At 30.7% G+C, this 25,287-nt stretch overlaps 1 protein-coding gene and 2 long non-coding RNA genes across 42 annotated transcripts in view; 1 reads left to right on the forward strand and 2 right to left on the reverse strand.

Moving 5' to 3' along the window:
- LOC122197288 (uncharacterized) overlaps positions 1–11,146 on the reverse strand; it is a 33,483-nt gene extending 22,337 nt beyond the window's left edge. For 11 of the 21 annotated variants that reach the window (XR_008231467.1, XR_008231465.1, XR_008231466.1 and 8 more), the window contains exons 1-8: positions 11,101–11,146; positions 10,749–10,880; positions 10,465–10,570; positions 10,214–10,316; positions 9,552–9,672; positions 9,273–9,343; positions 8,376–8,450; positions 8,269–8,300 (exon numbers count right to left, since the gene is read on the reverse strand). Coding sequence is in view for 16 of the 21 variants with exons in the window: in XM_052770227.1 (XP_052626187.1) it covers positions 8,269–8,300; positions 8,376–8,450; positions 9,273–9,343; positions 9,552–9,672; positions 10,214–10,316; positions 10,465–10,482 (420 nt within the window). In the remaining 5 variants the exon portion in view is untranslated. Of the gene's footprint in view, positions 1–8,268; positions 8,451–9,272; positions 9,344–9,551; positions 9,673–9,774; positions 10,072–10,213; positions 10,317–10,464; positions 10,571–10,644; positions 10,670–10,748; positions 10,881–11,100 lie in introns of those variants that run through there. The other 10 variants (XR_008231468.1, XM_052770234.1, XM_052770232.1 and 7 more) reach the window with 6 other exon arrangements.
- A 147-nt stretch (positions 11,147–11,293) lies between these two features.
- On the reverse strand, positions 11,294–18,964 carry LOC128125931 (uncharacterized). Of its 20 annotated transcripts, none has more exons than XR_008231477.1 (19): positions 18,295–18,964; positions 18,076–18,136; positions 17,772–17,961; positions 17,606–17,681; positions 17,359–17,461; positions 17,092–17,165; positions 16,701–16,818; positions 16,516–16,604; positions 16,374–16,416; positions 14,761–14,870; positions 14,581–14,657; positions 14,140–14,511; positions 13,808–14,074; positions 13,490–13,638; positions 13,057–13,372; positions 12,865–12,976; positions 12,268–12,658; positions 12,125–12,167; positions 11,294–11,388 (listed from the first exon to the last, which is right to left on the reverse strand). It is a non-coding gene; the product is annotated as an uncharacterized LOC128125931 (long non-coding RNA). The 20 variants fall into 20 exon arrangements; XR_008231471.1 differs by having other exon boundaries at positions 13,057–13,343; positions 18,295–18,963; XR_008231488.1 differs by lacking the exon at positions 13,057–13,372 and adding an exon at positions 16,933–16,978 and having other exon boundaries at positions 16,516–16,591; positions 16,701–16,771; positions 18,295–18,963.
- Positions 18,965–20,734: 1,770 nt separating this feature from the next.
- LOC122197290 (uncharacterized) lies at positions 20,735–22,447 on the forward strand. Its single transcript, XR_006190299.2, has 2 exons — positions 20,735–21,833; positions 22,144–22,447. It is a non-coding gene; the product is annotated as an uncharacterized LOC122197290 (long non-coding RNA).
- Positions 22,448–25,287: the final 2,840 nt, after the last annotated feature.

Raw genomic sequence — 25,287 nt, forward strand, 5'->3', positions numbered from 1 at the left:
TAAAATGGAAGATATTCAACGAAAAAGGTTTTAATTGGAAGTTTTTTTAAAAATAAAATGCAAAGATGAGAAAAAAGAGGTTTCACGTTTCAATGATGTTACAGAAAGAAAATCGATAGTACATTGTTAAAAACCAGATGATTTTTGAAAATTCAATGTAAAATGAAAGATTTTGAAAGAAAAATGTTTTAATTGCAAGTCTTTTCAAAATAAAATGCATAGATGAGAAAAAGAGAGGTTTGATGTTTCATTGTTTCAGAAAGAAAAGTGAAAGTACAATGCCAACAATATGATGATTTTTGAAAATTTAATGTAAAATAAAATATTTGAAAGTAGAATGTTTGATTTCAAGTTTTTTCAAAGTAAAATGCATATATAAGAAAAAAAATAAGTTCGATATATCAATGATGTTACAGAAAGAGAAAAGTAAAGGACATAAGTTTGAACTTAGAATGCTTTTACGAGAGGTTTTTTCAAAGTAAAATGCATAGATGAGAAAAAGAGGTTTGATGATTTAACAATGCTACATAAAGAATAAGTTAAAGTACAATGCTAGAAATGTGATGATTTTAAAAAAATTAATGTAAAGTGGAAAATTCTTAAAAGTAGAATGTTTTAATCGTAAGATTTTTTAAAGTAAAATACATAGATGAGAAAAAAAACGTTTAATGTTTCAATGATGTTACAGAAAGAAAAGTTCAAGATAAGTGCTAAAAAGGGATGTTTTTTGAAAACTAAATGTAAAATGGAAGTTTTTGAAAGTAGAATGCTTTAATTCTAAGTTTTTTTAAAGTAAAATATAGAGATGAGAAAAAGAAGTTTGATGTTTCAATTATGTTACACAAAGAAGAGTTAAAGTACAATCCTAAAAATATGATGGTTTTTAAAAATTGAATGTAAAATGGAAGTTTATCAAAGTAGAATGCTTAAAATGCAAGTTTTTTCAAAGCAAAATGCATAGATGATAAAAAAGGTTTGATGTTTCAATTATGTTAAAGAAAGTACAATGCTAAAAATGGGTTGATTTTTGAAATATCAACGTAAAATGGACGATTTTGAAAGTAGAATGCTTCGATTTGAAAAAATTTCAAAGTAAAACGCATAGATGAGAAAAAAAAAGATGTTTGATGTGTCAATGATGTTACAGAAAGGAAACTTAAAATATAGTCCTAAAAATGGGATGATTTTTGAAAATTGAATGTAAAACGGAAGTATTTGAATGTAAAATGCTTTAACTGGAAGTTTTTTCAATGTTAAATGCATAAATGAGAAAAAGAGATGTTTGATGTTTCAAAAATGTTACAGAAAGAAAAATGTAATGAGCAATTCTAAAAATGGGATGATTTTTGAAAAATGAATGTAAAATGGAAGTTTTTGAATGTAGAATGCTTTAAACAGAACTTTTTTCAATGAGAAAAAGAGATGTTTGATGTTTTAATGATGTAATAAAAATGTGTAGATTTTTAAAATTTCAATTTAAAATGGAAGTTTTTCAGAGTCGAATGCTTTAGTTGTAAGTTTTTTCAAAGTAAAAATAAATGAGAAAAAAAAGATGTTTTGATGTTTCAAAGATGTTACAAAAAGAAAAATGTAATGAACAATTCTAAAATGGGATGATTTTTGAAAATTAAATGTAAAATGAAAGTTTTTGAATGTAGAGTGCTTTGATTGGAACTTTTTTTAGTGAGAAAAAGAGATGTTTGATGTTTCAATGATGTTATAGAAAGAAAAAGGTAAAGTATAATGCCAAATTTGTGATGATTTTAAGAAATTTAATGTAAATTGCAAGTTTTTAAGAGTATAATGCTTTAACTGTAAGTATTTTAAGAAATTTAAGAAAAAAAAAAGAATGATGTTTCAAAGATGTTGCATAAAGAAAAAGTTAAAGTGTAATGCTAAAAATGGGATGGTTTTTGAAGATTGAATGTGAAATTGAAGTTTTTGAAAGTATAGTTCTTTAATTGTAAGTATTTTTCAAAGTAAAATGCATACATGAGAAAAAGTTAACGTACAGTGCTAAAAAATGAGAGAAATCTTAAAATCGAATCTAAATGGAAGTTTTTGAAAATAAATGCTTTGATTGAAAGTTTTTCAAAGTAAAATTCATAGATGAGAACATGAGAATTTCGATTTTTGAAAGATGTTACATAAAGAAAAGTTTAAAGTGCAATGATAAAAATTGGATGACTTTTGAAAATCAAAAGTAAAATGGAAGTTTTTGAAAATAAAATGTTTTAATTGGAATTTTTTTCAAAGTAAAAATGCATAGATGAGAAAAAGAAAGTTTGATGTTTCAATGATGTTATAGAAAGAAATAAGTTGAAGTGAAATGCTAAAAATGGGATATTTTTAAAATCGAATGTCAAATGGAAGTTTTTGAAAATAAAATGTTTTGATTGAAAGTTTTTTAAAACTAAAACGCATACATGAGAAATGAGAAGTTTGATGTTTCATAGATGTTACATAAAGAAAAAGTTAAAGTGCGATGTTAAAAATGAAATGATTTTTTAAAATTGAATGTAAAATGGAAGTTTTTATAAATAAAATGCTTTAATTGTAAGCTCTTTTGAATGTAAAATGAATACAAGAGAAAAAGTTAAAGTGCAATGCTAAAAATGGAATGATTTAGGAAAATTGAATGTCACATGGAAGTTTTTAAAAGTAGAATGCTTTAAATGTAAGATTTTTTCAAAGTAAAATGCATAGATAAGAACAACAAAAGTTTGATGTTTCAATGATGTTACATAATGAAAATTTTAAAGTGCAATGCTAAAAAATGGATGATTTTTTAAAATTGAATGTGAAATTGAAGGTTCTAACTATAGAATGCTTTAGTTGTAGGTTTTTTTCAAAGTAAAATGCGTAGATGAGAAAAAAAAGTTTGATGTTTCAGTGATGTTACATAAAAAAAAGTTAAAGCAAGATACTAAAAACGGAATGATTTTTGAAAATTGAAAAGTTTTTTCAAAGTAAAATGCATAGATGAGAAATGAGAAGTTTAATGTTTCAAAGATGTTACATAAATAAAAAGTTAAAGTGCAATGCTAAAAATAGGATTATTTTTGAAAATTGAATGTGAAATGGAAGTTTTTGAAAGTACAATGCTTTAATTGTAAGTTTTTCTGCAAAGTAAAATGCATACATGAGAAAAAGTTAAGGTATAATGCTAAAAATGGGATGATCTACGAAAATTAAATGTAAAATGGAAGTTTTTGAAAATAGAATGCTTTAATTGAAAGTTTTTTCAAAGTAAAATGTAAAGATGAGAAAAAAAAAAGAAGTTTGATGTTTCATTTACAAAAAAGAAAAAGTTAAAATGCAACGCTAAAAATGAGATGATTTTTAAAAATTCGATGTAAAATGGAAGTTTTTAAAAGTAGGATGCTTTGATTGTAAGTTTTTTTTCAAAATACACTGCATAGATGAGAAATGACAAGTTTGATGTACCAAAAATGTTACATAAAGAAAAATTTAAAGTGCAATGTTAAAAATTGAATGATTTTTCAAAATCAAATGTAAAATGGAAGTTTTTGAAAGTAGAATGCTTTGGTTGTAAGTTTTTTTCAAAGTAAAATGAGTAGATGAGAAAAAGAGAAGTTTGATGTTTCAATGATGCATAGAGAAAAAGTTAAAGTCCGATGCTAAAAATGGGATGTTCTTTGAAAATTGAATGTGAAATCGATGTTTTTGAAAGTAGAATGCTTCAATTGTAATTTTTCTTCAAAGTAAATTGCATAGATGAGAAAAAAAAAGTTTAATGTTTCAATGATGTTGAAAGAAACAAGTTAGAGCACAATGCTAAAAAATGGGATAATTTTTTAAAATTCAGTGTAAAATCGACATTTTTGAAAATAAAAGCTGTTATTGGAAGTTTTTTCAAAGGAATATGCATAGATGAGATGTTTCAATGATGTTACAAAAAGAAAAAAAAAGAGGGGGGGGGGATGATTTTTTAAAATACATCGTAAAATGAAAGATTTTGAAAGTAGAATGCCTGAATTGGAAGTTTTTTCATAGTATATATAATGCATCAATGAGAGAAAAAGAAGTTTGATGTTTTAATGATGTTACATAAAAAAAGATTAATTACTATTCTAAAAATAGGATGGTTTTTGAAAATTCAATGTAAATTGCAAGTTTTTGAAAGTAGAACGCTTGAATTGCAAGTTTTTTCAATGTAAATGCATAGATGAGAAAAAAAAATAAGAGTGATGTTTCAATGATGTTACACATAGAAAAAGGTAAAGTACAATGTTAAAAATGTGATGATTTTTTAAAATTCAGTGTAAATAGAAAATTCTGAAAATAAAATGCTTTATTTAGAAGTTTTTTCAAAGTAAAATGCATAGATAAGAAAAGAGAAGTTTGATGTTTTAATGATGTCACAAAAAGAAAAATTAAAGTACAATTTTTTTTTCAAAATAAAATGCATAGATGAGAAAAGTAAAGTTTCAATGATGTTATTCAAAGAAAAAGTGAAAAGTGCAATGCTGAAAATGGAATGATTTTTGAAAAATCAATGTAAAATGGAAGTTTTGGACAAAAAATGCTTTAATTGGAAATTTTTTCAGAAGTAAAATGCATAGGAGAGAAAAGTGAAGTTTGATGTTTCATTGATGTTAGATAAAGAAATGTTAAAGTAGAATGCTAAAAATGGGATGATTTATGAGAATTTAATGCAAAACGGATGTGTTTTTTGAATGTACAATGATTTAATGGGAAGTTTTTTCAAAATAAAATTAAAGCACCATGCTAATTGTAAAAGAATAAGAGCAGCAGGACATGAACATGAACATTGAATTTATGACACACAACAAAATATAGAGTGGTTTAGTGGTAAAACATACCTGGAGTATGAAATGAAAGCAATTTGCTATTTCTGGATCCCCACTATGAAAGTGGAAATATACACATTTTTTTTTCAATGTTAAATGCATAAATGAGAAAAAGAGATGTTTGATGTTTCAATGAAGTTATAGAAAGAAAAAGGTAAAGTAAAACGCTAAATTTGTGATGATTTTTAAAAATTTAATTCAAAATGGATGTTTTTGAGAGTCGAATGTTTTAATTGTAAGTTTTTTCAAAGTAAAAATGCGTAGATGAGAAAAAAAGATGTTTGATGTTTCAAAAATGATTCCGAAAGAAAAATGTAAAGTACAATTCTAAAAATGGCATGATTTTTGAAAATTGAATGCAAAATGTAAGTATTTTATTGTAGAATACTTTAATTGGAATGTTCTTCAATGTAAAATGCATAAATGAGAAAAAGTGATGTTTGATCTTTCAATGATGTTATAGAAAGAAAAAGCTAAAGTATAATGCAAAAGTTGCCATGATTTTTAAAAAATCAGATTGAAATGAAAATTTTTGAGTATAATGCTTTAATTGTAAGTTTTTTCAAAGTAAAATGCATAGATGAGAAAAAAAGATGGCTGATGTTTCAAAGATGTTACAAAAAGAAAAATGTAATGTACAATTCTAAAAATGGTATACTTTTTGAAAATTGAATGTAAAATGAAAGTTTTTGAATGTAGAATGCTTTATTTGAAAGTTTATTCACTGTAAAATGCATGAATGAGAAAAAAAAATGTTTGATGTCACAATGATGTTATAGAAAGAAAATGTTAAAAGTATAAAGCTAAATTTTTGATGATTTTTATAAATTCAATGTAAAATGGAAGTTTTTGAGAGTGCAATGTTTTAATTGTAAGTTTTTTCAATGTAAAATGCATAGATGAGAGATAAAAGATATTAGATGTTTCAAAAATGTAACTTACAATTCTAAAAATTGGATGATTTTTGAAAATTGAATGTAAAATGAAAGTTTTTGAATGTAGAATGCTTTAATTGGAAGTTTTTTTCAATGTAAAATGCATAAATGAGAAAAAGAGATGTTTGATGTTTCAATGATGTTATAGAAAGAAAAAGGTAAACTATAATGCTAAATTTGTGATGGTTTTAAGAAATTCAATATAAAATGGAAGTTTTTGAGAGTATAATGCTTTAACTGTAAGTATTTTCAAAGTAAAATGCATAGATGAGAGTGCAATGCTAACAATAGGATGATTTTTGAAAATGCAATGTGTTAACAGTAATAAGAAACTGAAAGTAGAATGTTATAAAATGGGATGATTTTTAAAAATTTATTGTCTACAGGATGTTTTTGAAAGTTGAATGCATAGATTAGAAAAACAGAAAGAAAAAGTACAATGCAAAAAATGGGTTGAATTTTTAAAAATTCAATGCAAATGGGTGTTTTTGATAGTAGAATGCTTTAATAGGATGTTCTTTCAAAGTAAAGTGCATAGATGAGAAAAAGAGAAGTTTGATGTTTCACTGATTTTACAGAAAGAAAAAGTTAAAGTATAATGCTAAAAACATGATAATTTTAAAAGGAGAATGCTTTAATTGAAAGTTTTTTCAAAGTAAAATGCGTAGATGAGAAATGAGAAGTTTGATGTTTCAATGAAGTTATATAAAGAAAATCTAAAGTACAATGTTAAAAATCTGATCATTTTTGAAAAATCAATGTGTAAAATTGAAGATATTCAACGAAAAATGTTTTAATTGGAAGTTTTTTAAATATAAAATGCAAAAATGATAAAAAGAGAGGTTTCACGTTTAATTGATGTTACAGAAAGAAAATCGAAAGTACATTGTTAAAAATCGGATGATTTTTAAAATTCAATGTAAAATGGAAGATTTTGAAAGAAAAATTATTTAGTTGAAAGTTTTTTCAAAATAAAATGCATAAATGAGAAAAACAAAGGTTTGATGTTTCAATGGTGTTATAGAAAGCAAAGTGAAAGTACATTGCTAAAAGAATGATGATTTTTGAAAGCTTAATGTAAAAAAAGAAGTAATTGAAAGTAGAATGTTTGATTTCAAGACTTTTCAAAGTAAAATGCATATATAAGAAAAAAAATAAGTTTGATATATCAATGATGTTACAAAAAGAGAAAGGTAAAGTGCATAAGTTTGAACTTAGAATGCTTTAACTAGAAGTTTTTTCAAAGTAAAATGCATAAATGAGAAAAAAAGAAAATTGATGCTTCAATGATGTTACAGAAAGAAAAAGGTAAAGTACATTGCTAAAAATAGGATATTTTTTAAAGTAGAATGCTTTATTTGGAAGTTTTTTGAAAGTAAAATACATAGATGAGATATGAGAAGTTTGATGTTTCAATGATGTTATAGAAAGAAAAGCAAAAGGAAAATGGTAAAAATAGGATGATTTTTGAAAATCGAATGTAAAATGGAAGTTTTTTTTTTTAAATATAATACTTTAAATGGAGGTTTTTTCAAAGTAAAACGCATAGATGAGAAAAAAAAAGTATGATGTTTTAATAAAGCTACTGAACGAAAAATGTGAAGTATAATATTAAAAGTAGGATGATTTTGTAAAATTCAATGTATATGAGACAATTTTGAAAATAGAATGCTTTAATTGGAAGCTTTTTAAAAGTAAAATGCGTAGATGAGAAAAAGGAAATTTTGATGTATCAATGATGTTACATATAAAAAAAAAGTTAAAGTAAAATACTAAAAAAGGAATGATTTTTGAAAATCGAATGTTAAATAGAAATTTTTGAAAATAAAATGCTTTGATTGGAAGTTTTTTCAAAGTAAAATGCATAGATGAGAAATGAGAAGTTTAATGTTTCAAAGATGTTACATAAATAAAAAAGTTAAAGTGCAATGCTAAAAATGAGATGATTTTTGAGGATTTAATGTAAAATAGAAGTTTTTGAAAGTACAATGTTTGAATTGTAAATTTTTTTTTAAAGTAAAATGCATAGATGACAAAAGTGAAGTTTGACGTTTCAGTGATGTTTATAGAAAGAAAAGTGAAAACAGAATGCATAGATGAAAAAAAAAAGTTTGATGTTTCAATGATGTAACAGAAAGAAAAGTTAAAGTGCAATGCTAAAAACGGGATGATTTTCAAAAATTCACTGTAAAATGTTCGATTTGGAATGTAGAATGCTTTAATTGGAAAATGCATAGATGAGAAAAAGAGAAGCTTGATGTTTCATTGATGTTAGATAAAGAAAAGTGAAAGTAGGATGCTAAAAATAAGATGATTTATGAGAATTCAATGCAAAATGGATGTTTTTTAATGTACAATGATTTAATCGGGGAAGTTTTTTCAAAGTAAAATTAAAGCACCATGCTAATTGTAAAAGAATAAGAGCAGCAGGACATGAACATGAACACTGAATTTATGACACACAACAAAATATAGAGTGGTTTAGTGGTAAAACATACCTGGAGTATGAAATGAAAGCATTTTGCTATTTCTGGATCCCCACTATAAAAATACACATGTTTAGTATCACACAATTTTTGTCAATGATTCAAAAAGAATGACATACCCAGCACTGAATATAAATATAATTGGTGGCAGAAAACTTCTTCTCTGTCTTTCCCATAGCATGTGATGATAGCTCCTACAAACACAAGTCATACATAATCAATGTAATGGGTAAATTTTTTTAAATTAAATTAAAATGTTGTAATAAATAAGAGTTCTGGAAGCATAACTTTAATAAGGGAGAAACTGAAAACACAATGCAATAGTACAATCTTTTTTCTTGAATATAAAACTAAGATGTCTTATCAAAATTGCTTTCTATATATATATTTGGATACATATTGATGTAATTGATTAAATTTTTAAAACACCATGGTTTCAGGTGGCAACATCCTGTAAAAAAAGTAAATTAGTTTGTCTGATGAAAAAAAAAAGGCAGAAACAACCTAGAATTGTATTCCATAACCGAAAGAAAAATAAAAATAGGTCAAACCGAATAAAGCATAGAATCTAAGGTTTTACAAGAATGAAATAATAGTGATTAGATTGATCAATTAAGGTCTTAAAAATGAAGAAATATGATGTAATAAGATGAGAATAAGTATTAGGTTAGAGAGCATAAAGTGGATAACATTAACAAGAAAGAATCATATACCATTAGCTTTTCTTTCTTTAGGTTGTTTGAAAACTGGCTCCACTGGAAAATGCTATATTCCTAGTTTAACCAACCAGTAAGTTTTGGGGAGGTGACATGGCAAGTATTTGACACGTCATTAAAGGTAAATATAATAAAGGTCATAGATAAGAGTTCTGGAAGCATAACTTTAACAAGGGAAAAACTGAAAACACAATGCAATAGTGCAATCTTTTTTCTTGAATATAAAACTAACAAGTCTTATCAAAATTGCTTTCTATATATTTGGATAAATATTGATGTAATTGGTTTCAAGAAATTAACCTTTGGAGATGTTGGTTTCCAGATGAGGTTGGGGTTTGAAGGGGCCCACCATGGTTTCAGGTGGCAACATCCTGTAAAAAAGAGTAAAACATTAGTTTGCGTTCATGAAAATTAAAAACGCAGAAACAACCTACAATTATAGTATTCCATAACAGAATCCCTAATCTAATAAAAAAAAAAGGTCACAAGCCCAATAAAAGTGTAAGTTTAATGAAACGTAGGCACTTCACAGCTCTAGTAAAAGTCAGTTAAATTAAAACCAAAAGGATTCAAAAATACCTCAAGTAAATGTGAAATTGGGAAACAAATGGTTGAATCAAACTGGCAAAAAGAAACCCTCTGTCCAATTCCACTGTGAAAAGTGGAAAACCAGTCATTAAAATATAAACAGCATAGACACCTGGGAAATTAATATAAATTAAGGAGTTAAAAATGATGTAGTAAGATGAGAATAATTAATTATTAGGAAACACGTTCAGAAAAGAACAGGATGCTGTGTCACCTGTTCCATCAAAGAATCATAGAGTTTTGGTGACATTCTATTCCCAGTTTAACCAACCAACCGGTAAGTTTTGGTGAGGTGACATGGCATGACATGTATTTGACACGTCATCAAATGCATACCAACTAGACACCATGTCACCAAAAAGTTACCAGTTAAACTAGTCAACAAGTGACTCAGGTGGATTTTAGCAATTGGATAAAATCTGAATGACATTGTGAAGAGCAGACAATACTACTCTTGCATCACTCATCTTCAGTGTTTCAACAAGAGAGATAAAAGATTATGTTGTTGCCCCTGTGTTGATATAATAGTTAAAACCATAGCTGTGATTATAAATGGAAAAACTTGTACAGTGAAATAAATATATTCACAGCTTTTGTTTTTAGAAGTCTAATATTAGCACTTATCAGATGATTATAAGCAAAAAAATAGCTACCTTTTGGACATTCATAAAACACCCATAACAGAAGCTTCTCAATGAAGGCATGTTCAAGGGATCCACCAGCATTATTCAAACCATGGTATTGAGAGTTTCTTATCTGAAAAATGAAAATAATACACAATCAATCACACATGAACAAAACAGAAAATGTTTAACAATGAACCTTGCTAGTATGGATATAGTAGTTCTCATCAGAATTTGGAGGATTCAAAAAAAAAAAAGAACTAACTGAATGAGAATGACACCTTTAAAACAAGTGCCATTGTTGCTTGAAACACTCTTCTCGACAATATTTATAGTAGAAACTATTTCATTAATACCCTTGCCTTATCCACTACCATTAGAAGCACCCTGCAAAAGTAAAGGATCAATAAGTTTTTCAGCAAATAAAAAGAGAAAAATAAAAGCATATTCATATCTTCAACCAAAGGAGCAGTAGGGAAATGCATGCTGTCCACCAAAATAAAAGGCACCAGAAAATCAGATAGTGAAATAGCTTGAATACTCTAGAAACAAAACCATAACAAACCTGGTGTATAATATATGTGGTAGTTCACCTTGATTTACAGTATTTTGTTGAGATGAAGCAACAGAAATCAGGGTTTCCTTCAATTTTCCTAACCCTGTCCTTCATGTCCAAATCAAGATTCTTGAAAAATATCTAAAAGGGAAAACCAACATGAGAATATGTACAAAATCACAATTATACATGTGCTACACATACATAGATTCAAACATACTTCAATTGAAAACATAAGAACTGAAATGTGGCATTGCATGTATTTCAGCAACTAATCCAAGAATCCCCATAGTCCAAGGATTAGGTGGTTGATATCATATATCCCATATAAGTCAAGAAGATGAAGAGAAACAAAATATACCTCTATAATTAGCAATAAACGCTCTTCAGAACCTATCTGTATGAGCTCAGAACTTAGAAGAACCTGTTGCATTCCCAAATAACAAATTAAAACCAACAAGGTTCAAAAATACATCAAGATTGTGAAATTGGGAAACAAATAGTGGAATCAGACTGACCCTACGTCCACAAGGACCATCGCCTGTGAGAGGCGTCGATTTGGGTGAAAGCAGACATGTCGAAGAAAAAAGAGGATGAAAATCACTCGTTATTTCTCTGCTTTGCTTCAAGATTCTGGACGTTCGATTAGCTGAGATCAAACCAAAGAATATTTCAAGTCTTCTCTTCAGTGGGGTTGGAGCGTATAAGTTGATATTTGGGGTGAGAGGCTTCGATTTCAAGAAAAAAAAAAGGCGGAAGAGGAGAAGTTAAGTGACGCGTTGTTTCAAGAAGGGAAAAGAAGAGGGAAGCAACAGGCTAGCTGGGCATAAGATTAATAAAAAGTTAAAGTACAATGCTAAAAATGGGCTGATTTTTGAATTCATGTAAAATGCATGTTTTTAGAGTAGGATTCTTTAATTGGAAGTTTTTTTCAAGGTAAAATGCATAGATTAATAAAAACTGTGATGTTTCAATGATGTTATAGAAAGAAAAGTTAAAGTACAATGCTAAAAATGGGATGATTATGCTATAATTGGATTTTTTTTCAAAATAAAATGCATACATGAAAAAGTGAAGTTCCAATGATGTTAAGCAAAGAAAAAGTGAGTGCAATGCTGAAAATGGAATGATTTTTGAAAAATCAACGTAAAATGGAAGTTTTGGAATGCTTTAATTGGATTTTTTTTCAAAAATAAAATGCATTGATGAACATTCAATGCAAAACGGATGTTTTTTGAATGTACAATGATTTAATGGGAAGTTTTTTGAAAATAAAATTAAAGCACCATGCTAATTGTAAAAGAATAAGAGCAGCAGGACATGAACATGAATACTGAATTTATGACACACAACAAAATATAGAGTGGTTTAGTGGTAAAACATACCTGGAGTATGAAATGAAAGCAATTTACTATTTCTGGATCCCCACTATAAAAGTGGAAATATACATATGTTTAGTATCACAAAGTGGTAAAAGAAAATTGAAATTGAAAAAGAATAACAGCATCAGGAAACGACATAGACATACCTTGGACTTAATATGAATATAATTGGTAAAAGAAAATTTCTTCTCTGTCTTTCCCATAACATGTGATGACAGCTCATACAAACACATACCACAAAACATAAGTCAAAAGCCGTACATAATCAATGTAATGGATAAACTTTTCTAAATTAAAATGTTGTAATAAATAAGAGTTCTGGAAGCATAACTTTAATAAAGGAAAAACTGAAAACACAATGCAATAGTGCAATCTTTTTTCTTGAATATAAAACTAACAAGTCTTATCAAAATTGGTTTCTATATATTCGGATAAATATTGATGTAATTGGTTTCAAGAAATTAACTTTTGGAGATGTTGGTTTCCAGATGAGGTTGGGGTTTGAAGGGGCCCACCATGGTTTCAGGTGGCAACATCCTGTAAAAAGAGTAAAACATTAGTTTGTGTTCATGAAAATTAAAAAGGCACAAACAACCTACAATTATAGTATTCCATAACAGAATCCCTAATCTAATAAAAAAAATAGGTCAAACCCAATAAAAGTGTAAGTTTAATGCAACAAAGGAACTTCCCACCTCTAGTAATTCGGTTAATAGATTAAAACCAAAAGGATTCAAAAATACCTCAACATTCTGAAATTGAGAAACAAATGGTGGAATTAAACTGGCAAAGAGAAACCATCTGTCCACTTCCGCTGTGAAAAGTGGAAAACCAGTCATTAAATGGCATGGACACCTGGTTTTACAAGAATGAAATTAATAATGATTAGATTGATAATTTAAGGAGTTAAAAATGATGTAATAAGATGATTATACTTATTCATTGAGTTTTGGTTCCACTGAAAAAATGCTCTATTCCCAGTTTAACCAACCGGTAAGTTTTGGTGAGGTGGCATGGCATGTATTTGACACGTCATCAAATGCATACCAACCATACACCATGTCACCAAAAAGTTACCAGTTAAACCGGTCAACAAGCGAATCAGGTGGATTCTAGCAATTGGATAAAGTCTGAATGACATTGTGAAGAGCAGAGAATACTACTCTTGCATCACTCATCTTCAGTGTTTCAACAAGAGAGATAAAAGATTATGTTGTTGCCCCTGTGTTGATATAATAGTTAAAACCATAGCTGTGATTATAAATGGAAAAAACTTGTACAGTTAAATAAATATATTCACAGCTTTTGTTTTTAGAAGTCTAATAATATTAGCACTTATCAAACGATTATAAGCAAATAAATAGCTACCTTTTGGACATTCATAAAACACCCATAACAGAAGCTTCTCAATTGATGCACATCCCAACTCAAGGTTGTCATCAATAACACGTTGCATGGCATGTTTAAGGGATTCACTTGCATTATTCAAACCATGGTATTGAGAGTTTCTTAATTATCTGAAAAATGAAAATAATACACAATCAATCACACATGAACAAAACAGAAAATGTTTAACAATGAACCTTGCTAGTAATATAAGACAGATTTCAAGCTAGTATGAATATAGTTCTCATCAGAATTTGAAGGATTCAAAAAAAAGAACTAACTGAATAAGAAGAATGACACCTTTAAAACAAGTGCCATTATTGCTAGTGAAACACTCTTCTGGACAATATATATATCTTTAATACCCTTGCCTTATCCATTACCATTGGAAGCACCCTGCAAAAGTAAAGGATCAATAAGTTTTTCAGCAAACAGTTTTTAATTATCTAGTTGGCAGTTGCAATGAAAACAGAAAAAATAAAAAGCATATTCATATCTTCAACCAAAGGAACAGCAGAGAAAAGGAGTAACTGCCTTCATGTCCAAATCAAGATTCTTGAACAATATCTAAAAAGCATCAACAAATCAGATAGTGAATACTCTAAATACAAAAACATATATAGACAACAAACCTGGTAAATAATATGTGGTAGTTCACCTTGATTTACAGTTTTTTGTTGAGAGATGAAGCAGGGAAATGAAGTGGAGCAGCATGCAGCATGTTATCCACCAAAATAAAACGCATCAGCAAAACAGATAGTGAAATACTCTCAAAACAAAAACATCTATACACAACAAACCTGGTATATAATATATAATATATAATATATGTGGTAATTCACCTTGATTTACAGTATTTTGTTGAGAGATGAAGCAACAGAAATCAGGGTTTCCTTCAATCTTCCTAACCCTGTCCTTCAAAAGAGATGAGATGTTCCAAATCCCAATAGCTTGAGAGTATAATCTGTGACTACGCTACCTTCTTAACCTTCAGTAGCAGCAGCCTGAATGAAAAACAATAAAGATTTTAAATTTCTATCATGAAAGATTCAAAAAAAAAATTATTCTGCTACCTTCATGAAGACATCGATATCCGGATCAGGTTTTATGTTTGCATCTCCCTCTCTCCTCGACAATTCTGCCAACATCTCTATAATTTTTTTTTTGTACAATTTATGTTACACAAAACTTTATAATCTTCAAAAAGAAGAATGAAATAGAAAATTAGAATAAGGAAATAATCTGAAACTAACCATAACGTGAACCAACTCCTTGGCATCTTGCTGAAAAAGTATAACAGCAGCAGTAAATATAAACAAAATTTCTTCTCTGACTTTTCCATAACATGTGACAGGTCCCTGATCTAATAAAAAAACAGGTCAAACCCAATAAAACTGTAAGTTTAATGAAACATAACAAGTTCACACCTCAAGTAGATGTTAAATTAAAACCAACAAGGTTCAAAAATACATCAAGATTGTGAAATTGGGAAACAAATAGTGGAATCAGACTAACACAAAGAAACCCTCCGTCCACTATGGACATCGCCTGTGAGAGGCGTCAATTTGGGTGAAAGCAGAGATGTCAAAGAAAAAAGTGGATGAAAATCATTCATTATTTCTCTGCTTTGCTTCATGATTCTGGACGTTTGATTAGCTGTGATCAAACCAAAGAATGTTTCAAGTCTTCTCTTCAGTGGGGTTGGAGCGTATAAGTTGATATTTGGGGTGAGAGGCTTCAGTTTCAAGAAAAAAAAAGGCGGAAGAGGAGAAGTTAAGTGAAGCATTGTTTCAAGAAGGGAAAAGAAGAGGGAAGCAGCAGGCTAGCTGGGCGTAAGATTAATAAAAAGTTAAAGTACAATGCTAAAAATGGGCTGATTTTTGAATTCAATGTAAAATGCATGTTTTTAGAGTAGGATTCTTTAATTGGAAGTTTTTTTCAAGGTAAAATGCATAGATTAATAAAAACTGTGATGTTTCAATGATGTTATAGAAAGAAAAGTTAAAGTACAATGCTAAAAATGGGATGATATTTTGAAAACTCAACATAAAATGGACGTTAATGAATGTAGAATGCTTTAATTAGAAGAGTTTTAAAGTAAAATGCATCGATGAGAAAAAAGACAAGTTTGATGCTTCAATGATGTTACAGAAAGAAAAGTTAAAGTCCAATGCTAAAATAGGATGGTTATTGAAAATTCAATGTAAAATGGAAGTTTTTGAAAGTTAAATGCTTGAATTGCAAGTTTTTTCAAAGTAAAATGCATAGATGAGAAAAAAATAAGAGTGATGTTTTAATTATGTTACAGATAGAAAAGTTAAAGTACAATACTAGAAATAGAATGGTTTTTGAAAATTCAATGTAAAATGGAAGTTTTTGAAAATAAAATGCTTGAATTGCAATTTTTTTCAATGTAAGATGCATAGATAAGAAAAGTGAAGTTTGATATTTTAATGATGTTACAAAAAGAAAAGTTAAAGTACAATGCTAAAAATGGGATGATTATGCTATAATTGGATTTTTTTCAAAATAAAATGCATAGATGAAAAAAGTGAAGTTTCAATGATGTTAAACAAAGAAAAAGTGAAAGTGCAATGCCGAAAATGAAATGATTTTTGAAAAATCAACGTAAAATGGAAGTTTTGGACAAAAGAATGCTTTAATCGGATTTTTTTTCAAAAATAAAATGCATTGATGAACATTCAATGCAAAACGGATGTTTTTTGAATGTACAATGACTTAATGGGAAGTTTTTTCAAAATAAAATTAAAGCACCATGCTAATTGTAAAAGAATAAGAGCAGCAGGACATGAACATGAACACTGAATTTATGACACACAACAAAATATAGAGTGGTGGAAAATACCTGGAATAAGAAATGAAAGTATTTTGCTATTTCTGGATCCCCACTATAAAAGTGGAAATATACACATGTTTAGTATATATCACAGAATTGATAAAAGAAAATTGAAATTGAAAAAGAATAACAGCATCAGGAAATGACATACCTTAGAATTAATATGAATATTATTTGGTAAAAGAAATTTTCTTCTCTGTCTTTCCCATAACATGTGATGACAGCTCCTACAAACACAAACTACAAAACCAAAAGGTGTAAGTTTAATGCAACAAAGGAACTTCCCACCTCTAGTAATTCGGTTAATAGATTAAAACCAAAAGGATTCAAAAATACCTCAACATTCTGAAATTGGGAAACAAATGGTGGAATTAAACTGGCAAAGAGAAACCCTCTGTCCACTTCCACTGTGAATAGTGGAAAACCAGTCATTAAATATAAATAGCGTAGACACCTGGTTTTACAATAATGAAATTAATATAAATTAAGAAGTTAAAAATGAAGAAATAAGATGAGAATAGTTAATTATTAGGAAACAAGTTCAGAACAGAACAGGATGCTTAGTCACCTGTTCCATCCAAGAATCATAGAGTTTTGGTGACATGGCAAATGCTCTATTCTCAGTTCAACCAACCGGTAAGTTTTTGGTGAGGTGACATGGCATGTATTTGACACGTCATCAAAGGTAAATATAATAAAGGTCATAGAATTGTCACCAAAAACTTACCAGTTAAAACGGTCAACAAGCGACTCAGGTGGATTGTAGCAGTTAGGAGCAAAATCAATGACCTTGAATAAAACCTGAATGACATTGTGAAGAGCAGACAATCAATACCCCTGTGCATCATATCATATCATATACTAAAGTTAAAACCATAGCTGTGATTATAAACGGAAAAAAACTTGTACAGTTAAATAAATATATTCACAGCTTTTGTTTTTCGAAGTCTAATATTAGCACTTATCAGATGATTATAAGCAAATAAATAGCTACCTTTTGGACATTCATAAAACACCCATAACAGAAGCTTCTCAATGAAGGCATGTTCAAGGGATCCACCAGCATTATTCAAACCATGGTATTGAGAGTTTCTTATCTGAAAAATGAAAATAATACACAATCAATCACACATGAACAAAACAGAAAATGTTTAACAATGAACCTTGCTAGTATGGATATAGTAGTTCTCATCAGAATTTGGAGGATTCAAAAAAAAGAACTAACTGAATGAGAATGACACCTTCAAAACAAGTGTCATTGTTGCTTGAAACTATTTCTTTAATACCCTTGCCTTATCCACTACCATTGGAAGCACCCTGCAAAAGTAAATGATCAATAAGTTTTTCAGCAAACAGTTTTTAATTACTCCAGGTTTGTCTACCATATTTAAATCCATCAATGAATACCTTGCACTTCTCATAAGTTTCTCCAACTATTTCATCCATCAGCTGTTTTCTGGTTTATTTTGCTACTTTTGACTGAATCATTATTCATTCATATACAGAAAAGCTTTTGTTCTTTGTGTGTGAGAGCAATGATGATACTCCCTGAGAATTGTGGTTCAGAGTGTGTCTTCTTCCATGAGTAGTTCCATCACTCGGATGACAGAGAATGGGAAGTTACAACAAGAATTTAGTATCACTCAGTTGTATCTTACAATCACAATGATATAATTCAGATTGAAAAAAAAATAACAGCAACAGAACATACCCAGAACTGAATATAAACAAAATTTCTTCTCTTTCTTTCCCATAACATGTGATGACAGGTCCTACAAACACATACCACAAAACATAACTCATACATAACCGAATCCATAATCTAATTAAAAAAACTGGTCAAACCTAATAAAATTGTAAGTTTAATGAAACAGATGAACTTCACACCTCAAATAAATGTTACATTAAAACTAACAGGGTTCAAAAATACCTCAAGATTGTGAATTTAGGAAACAAATAGTGGAATCAGACTAAAAAAAGAAACCCTCTGTCCACTGTGGCCATCGCCTGCGCAGGAGCAGGAGAAAGGTGTCGATTTGGGTGAAAGCAGAGATGTCGATGAATACACTATTATATGGGAAAACCACGAAGAACATCATTCTTGATTTGTCTGCTTTGTTTCGAGATTCTGGACGTTTGATTTGCTGAGATCAGACGACAGAATATTTCAAGTGTTCGCTTCAGAGAAGTTGATATTGGGGGTGAGAGGTTTCGGTTTCAAGTAACAAAGACGGAAGACGAGAAGCTACTGAGACAAGTGAAGCGTTTGATCAAGAAGGGAAGCAGCACGCTAGGTGGGATTAGATGAACAGTGCAATTGATCATCGGATGGAAATTATGAGTAGGAATAATGTGGGTTTGTAGAATAGATAACTGAAGAAAAAAATGGAGAGCATGAGAAGGAAAACGGCCATGAAGCTTGCCCTCCAACATCATCGTCTTCTTCCCGCAATCACCAATTTCTCGAAATCAATCTAATTTATTCTTGGAGGAAAACAATTAAGATCTTGGAAAAGTTGATGCGAAGAGGAAGACGATTAAGCTTGCTCCAAACGATTAAGTCGCCCTCACTTTGTATTTGTAGTCAAATGAACCGTTTGGGACTAACCGTGTCAAGATCATGAGTTTAATTAGAATCTTATGCATTAATTAATTGCCTATTATTAACCGATCACATTGAATCTTTTGAATTGTTTTTATTTACCAATAATTTTTTGTTTTTAATAATAGTTTTTTCTTTTTATTATTTTATTTTATTATTTTATGAAGGTATTTTAAATTAATAATTACCTTCTATTTTATTTTTTATTAATAAAAAAACAGCTATTGAAAACTAATATTTTTTTATTGACTAAAATTTTATATAATAAATAACAGTCAATTAGGAAATAAGTTTATGCATGAAAATTATAATTATCATCAAACTTTCGAATTTTTTTAAATAAACTTTTTTATGGCTTTTATATTGTAACATTTATCTTATTCTTTACATTCATTTGCGTTTAGTAATTTATTTATATAACGTAATAATCATATTTAATATCCAAGATTTATATAATCATTTGGTGGGCACTTTTTTGCAACTTCAATTTGTATGTCAATTGAAATTAGTGTGTTTTAATTTTTTTTTAAATTTGTGCTTAAACTTTTATTTGAGTTTGATACATAAATATTAAAATTCAAAAGCGTTACTATATCGTGGAAAAAGTTGTTTGTGTTTGTGGAAACGACAGGGCATGGGCCGATGGGTTTACATTTGCCTTCATAAAAAGGTGTGGGGACAAGATTGGTGAAGACATTTTCATGGTTGTTCGTTAATTTGAAGAGCGCTCTGTTTTGAACACCGGTAGCAATGCATTATTTATCACATTGATTCCTAAATGTAATAACCCTCTTAACATCTCGGATTTCCATCCTACAAACCTTATTGGGAGTGTTAGTTAAATTATATCTAAATGTCTTGCCGAGCGACTTAAAAATATAATGCCTTCGATATCAGTAAGGTGCAATCAGCTTTCGTCAATGGTAGAAGCATTCTTGACGGACCTCTGATGGTGGTCACTGAGGCTATTACTTGGGCTAAGAAAAAAAAATGTTGATTTTAAGGTTGATTTTGAGAAGGCATTTGATACTCTAAATTGGAACTACCTAGACGATGTGATAAGACAAATGACGTTTGGCGAGAAATGGAGAAAATGGGTTCTCGCTTGTATATCTTCTTTAAGAGTCTTTAGTTAACAGGGTTGCCACACAACAATTCAACGCCAAGGCGACCCGCTTTCCCTCTCCCGATTTATTATTGCTACAGAAGGGCTTCGAGTTGCTTTGGCGGAAGCTTTGGACAAAGGCCTTTACAAAGGCGTGAACCTTACCAATAATGGTCCCAATCTTTCAACCTTTCGGTTTGCGGACGATACTCTTTTCCTTGGAGAATGGAATATATCAAACGCCTTAAATCTTATGAGGCTTTTGAGATGTTTTCATATTTGTTTTGGTTTAAAGATCAACATCGCCAAGTGTAGAGTTATGGGTATTGGCATGCATAAGGAAGAGGTGATGAATATGGCTACCTTTTTAGGGTGTAAGGAAGGGACTCTCCCTTTCTATTACCTTGGAATGTCGGTTGATGGATGTATGTCGAGAATGTTAAACCAGAGAGCTCTAATTGAAAATTTTCAAAATAAACTCTCAAATTGGAAAGCTCGTTGTCTCTCTTTTGGATGAAGATTAGTGCTTTGTAAAGCGGTTCTATGGAACTTGGGATCGTACATGTTCCTGCTCTACAAGGTTCCTGCCAAAGTCATCTATAAACTAGAAAGTATCCGATGCAAATTTTTTTTTTTTTTTTTTTGGGGGGGGGGGGGGGGGTGGGCTGTGAAACGGATAAAAGAATAATTGCATTGGTTGCATGGAAAAAGGTCATAAACTTGAATATTAATGGAGGTCTTGGAATTGAAAGCCTTCAATCACTTAACCTAGCTCTCCTCTCAAAATAGTGGTGGTTGTTTAAGAAAGGGGAAGGATCTTTATGGCACGATGTAGTAAAATCCATTCATGGTCCAAGATAGGAAACTTGGGTTTTGTCGGTCAGCTGCAAACAGAAGAGGAACATAAGGGACGACCAACAACATCAATAAAGCTCTTGACCTCGAAAATATAGATCTTAGAAACATGTTTTACATAACTGATGAAGCCTGGGAATTGGGCCTTGAAGATGACAGGAAATTCACAGTTTCTTCCATGATAAAGCTTATAGATTGCCACTCTTGAACGTTTGGATTATCATACTTACCGGAACAAGTCGACTCCCAGTAGAGCAAATGTACTGTTTTGGAGAATAAGGTTGGGTTGTTTACCAACCTTGGAGAATTTGGCAGTGAGAAGCTCTCAAATCAGATACACGCATTACCCTTTGTGGCATAGTTATGAGGAGACGGAGAACCATATGTTTACTAAGGGGCTGTTTGGTAGCCTCTTAATTGGAAAATTAAGAGGCATCCTCTTATTTTTTCAGATTAAGTGTGTTTGGTAACATCTTAATAAAAGCCTCTTAATTTAACAAAAGCCTCTTATTTTTTCAGATGTAGAACCAAGTCTGAATTAAAAAAAAAAAAAAAAAAGATTCCTATTTGCCCCTAATAGCGTTTCAACAACCTTCCCTCTTCACTTCTTTCTACTCCATCGATGATACTCCTCCGATCTGCAACCATCTCCTGCCTCCCTCCTCCAGCAACGCCGACGCCGGTAACGACACCGATACCACCACCAACAGTTATGTGCTTTGGCATTCCTCAATAATCATCGTCCCCCAGTGATTAGAAATTTAGAACCTTAGAAGTGTTCCGCAACCTTCCCTCTTCCCTCCGCTAACACTCCGCCACCAATCAGTCATCGTCTCCACCAGCATTGCCAACGCTTCCATCCAGCTCTGTCAAACTCGTCGTCAGCAACCATTAAAAAGCCATCAAGGTAAGGTTTTTTGTTCTTACCTTAAAACTCATCCCTTTTCGCTGAAAATGGTTTTATTATGTTAGTAGAATCGATTTTTTTTGTTCTTTGAATTTGCTGGAGTCGATGTTGTTTTCTCATTTTCTACCTAATGTGTGTCCGTTCAGTATGGTCTAAAACCTGTTCGATGAAATGCTTAGGAGAAAGAACAATGTATTCATACTTGATTTTTTTGCCCCTAATTTCTTGGAATAATTACTATTTTGAAATTGATATAATTAGGGATGAAAATGAAAATGAAAATGGTGATCTTTTATGTTATTATGTGTAGTTTCATTATGGTGTTTTTTTTCTGCATACATGAGGCCGAGGGGCATGAGCTCAGGAAGCTGTGAAGACTTTGAAGCACAAAAAGTGTAGACTTTGAAGTACAAAAAGAATGTAGCAATAGATTTGCAAGTAAGAGATTGTGGTCATTAGATGATTATTCTTGAATTGGTTTAATTTCTGGTTGTTATGATGGTCTTTAGAATAGCAACATTTTTCCATTCCCATGTTCAAGAACATATATGATTGTATTTGTATACATTATTTTATTAATTTTGTATTGATAAAGATCTTTCCTAGTTTTATAATTATAATCTTAAGAGTACATTGTTTATATTCTTTTGTAATGTGTTTATATTTATTTAAGAAATTGGTTCGATTATTTTATAAACAAAAACATTGAATTCAACAAAAAATAATAAACAAGGGTAAAATGGTCATTTGATAATTCAGCACAACATTTCAGAGGTTCCAACCAAACAACATGTTAAAAATTCAGATCTTAAAACTTCAGACCCTCTTAAAAATTCAGACCTCTTAAAAATTCAGATCTTAAAAATTTAGATCCTGCCAAACAACCCCTAAGTGTTCGACAAATAAGGAAGTTATCGCTCTTATTAATATGTGGATTCATGAGTTCCCAACTAACAAGGTTACCATCGAAGATATGTTCCAAACTATTCAGAAGAAGGATGAAGATAATAAGGATAAAAGCAATAGACTTGGAGTGATTCTATTGGCTTTCATATGGGTTTTATGGTGGTATATAAAAAATAAGATTTGCAAGGGCATGATCATGAATTGTAATTCCATTTTCTGGGAAATTAAAACCACCTCCTTTTGGTGGATAAAAAGTAGAGTTAGGAAAGATAGATATTTGTCATGGGATAGTTGTGACATCCCCAAAATCTCGGCCAGAAAAGACCGATTTTCATTTATGCTTTTAAAATAATTTCAGAGTAAATCCTTTTGATTTGAAAGAGTTGCGGAATTTGTTCCCAAAAACAAAATATGATAAAACAATGTTTACCAAAGCATTTCATAAAAGAAATGTATTTTCATTATAATCAAAACTCGGGGTATTATGTTCCGATACAGACCAATAAGCATAAACGATAACATTACAAGTCATTCAACAAATATATACATATACAGACTTGTAAACAAAACAACTGATGGTTCATCCATCTCATGCCCTCGCGCCACTTCCTGTAATACAAATAAAAACTGAGTGGGTCAGGCTTGGGAGCCTGGTGAGCATATAGGGTTTTCAACCCACAATAAATAATCATATTTAATTTTCACCAACCAACAATAACCCAATTACCCATTCCCGTTATTCTCACTTTATGTCCCTAAGACAACTAACATAAGGGACCTAGTCTAAAACTATTTCATCGGGGCGACAACACATGCTTCGGGGGTACCTCAGCAATATAAGTCAAATAAGGCAACAATGAGGGGGATGGAGTACAGCAAATGAACACCCAAGTTCATTAACACCTACAGGTGGCGAACCTATAATGTTTCCACAAGACTATCTAGAAAAGTATGTGGTCGTCATCAAAACTCCGCTAGATGACTAAATCAAACAACAACGAGGCCTCTCATCTGTTTATTACACACCAACTATCTACCCATGTTCTACCCAACATATTAGTAGATAAAATATATACATTTTTATACATAGTTTAAAAACCTGTATAGCATGCTTTAATCAACACATATTTCACATAACAGATGAGGCACACACACACATAACACATATCTCATAGAGAATAAATCATATCTATGAGTTAGAAGAAAGTGAATACACATTCACACATATAAACAACAATATACTTAATACACTCGAACCATACTTGTATTATTATCGTGTTTATGAAAGGTAGTATACACTCACTTGATCAGAAGATGATCGGACAACACTACGACTTGCAAAAGTAGTAATCCTCAGCAGATCTGGAAGATCTTCACAAAAATCGAACTTCTCGCGGGCAGAGCTTCGGCTCGGGAACCGCACTTCTCGGGATCTTCGGGATCTCGGGACTTGCCTCGGGGCTCGAGAATAATACCGGGGCTTCAGGATATTTCTGGCACACAAAACGATGCAAAACGGGAGAGAGAAGAGAGAAAATGAACAAAAGAATCGGCTGCCTTCGGATCCTATTTATAGGAGGCTGGAGCCTCGGAGTACGCGGGGCGTACTGGTCCGAAAAACGTCACTGCTTACGCATCCGAAGCCACTTGCTGCGAGTGTCGACATCTTCGGTGTACGCGGGGCGTACTTCGGATCGGATTGCTGACTCCCCTTCGGATAATACCAGATTTTCAATTAAATTTAAATACAAAATATTTAATAAACTTTGGAAATTCATATCTTCTTCATACGAACTCCGTTTTCGACGTTCTTTATATCCACGCGAAGTTGAGACTACGCTCTACAACTTTCGTTTAGACTCCGTCAGCTAATTTTAACTTTATTTTTAATAGGCCGCGACAGAAAAACTTCGTTATAAATTCATAACTTCTTCGTTTGACGTCCGTTCTCACCTAACTTTTTATCGCTTCGATACCAACAACGAGACCTTCGATCCTCGTTTAGATTGCTTCGGCTAAAAACTGCTCGATCTCAAATCGAGTGTAACAGGCTGCATACCGCTAAGCCGAAACTTCGATAAATCATAACTTCCTCATACGAAGTCAGATTTGGGCGTTCTATATATATTTGGAAACCTCGTTTCAACTACTACAATATTAACCCAAGATATTAAGTTTATTTTACACTTAAATTTTGACGCTTATTTTTATTCTTAATTAATCAAACCACATAATTAAGCAATTAAGCACAAAACACATAATACTTAAATAATAAAATCTTATTATTTCAAAACGTGTTACAAAGGCTAACCTAGACTATTACATTGCTAAAAATGGCAAGCCCGGAAACATAGACGTTTCAATTCTCTCCACCTTAGAATGATTCCGTCCCCGGAATCACACATCAACAAACAAATGCGGATAGCGACTCAACATGTCACTCTCCGTCTCCCAGGTGAGATTCGGCCCATTCGTGTGTTTCCATCGGACAAGCACTAACCCAACCATTTTGCATTGCAACTTCTTAGTCTTTCGGTCAACAATTGCC

The sequence above is a fragment of the Lactuca sativa genome, chromosome 4 (genome assembly GCF_002870075.4).
Source record: "Lactuca sativa cultivar Salinas chromosome 4, Lsat_Salinas_v11, whole genome shotgun sequence".
NCBI lineage: Eukaryota > Viridiplantae > Streptophyta > Magnoliopsida > Asterales > Asteraceae > Lactuca > Lactuca sativa.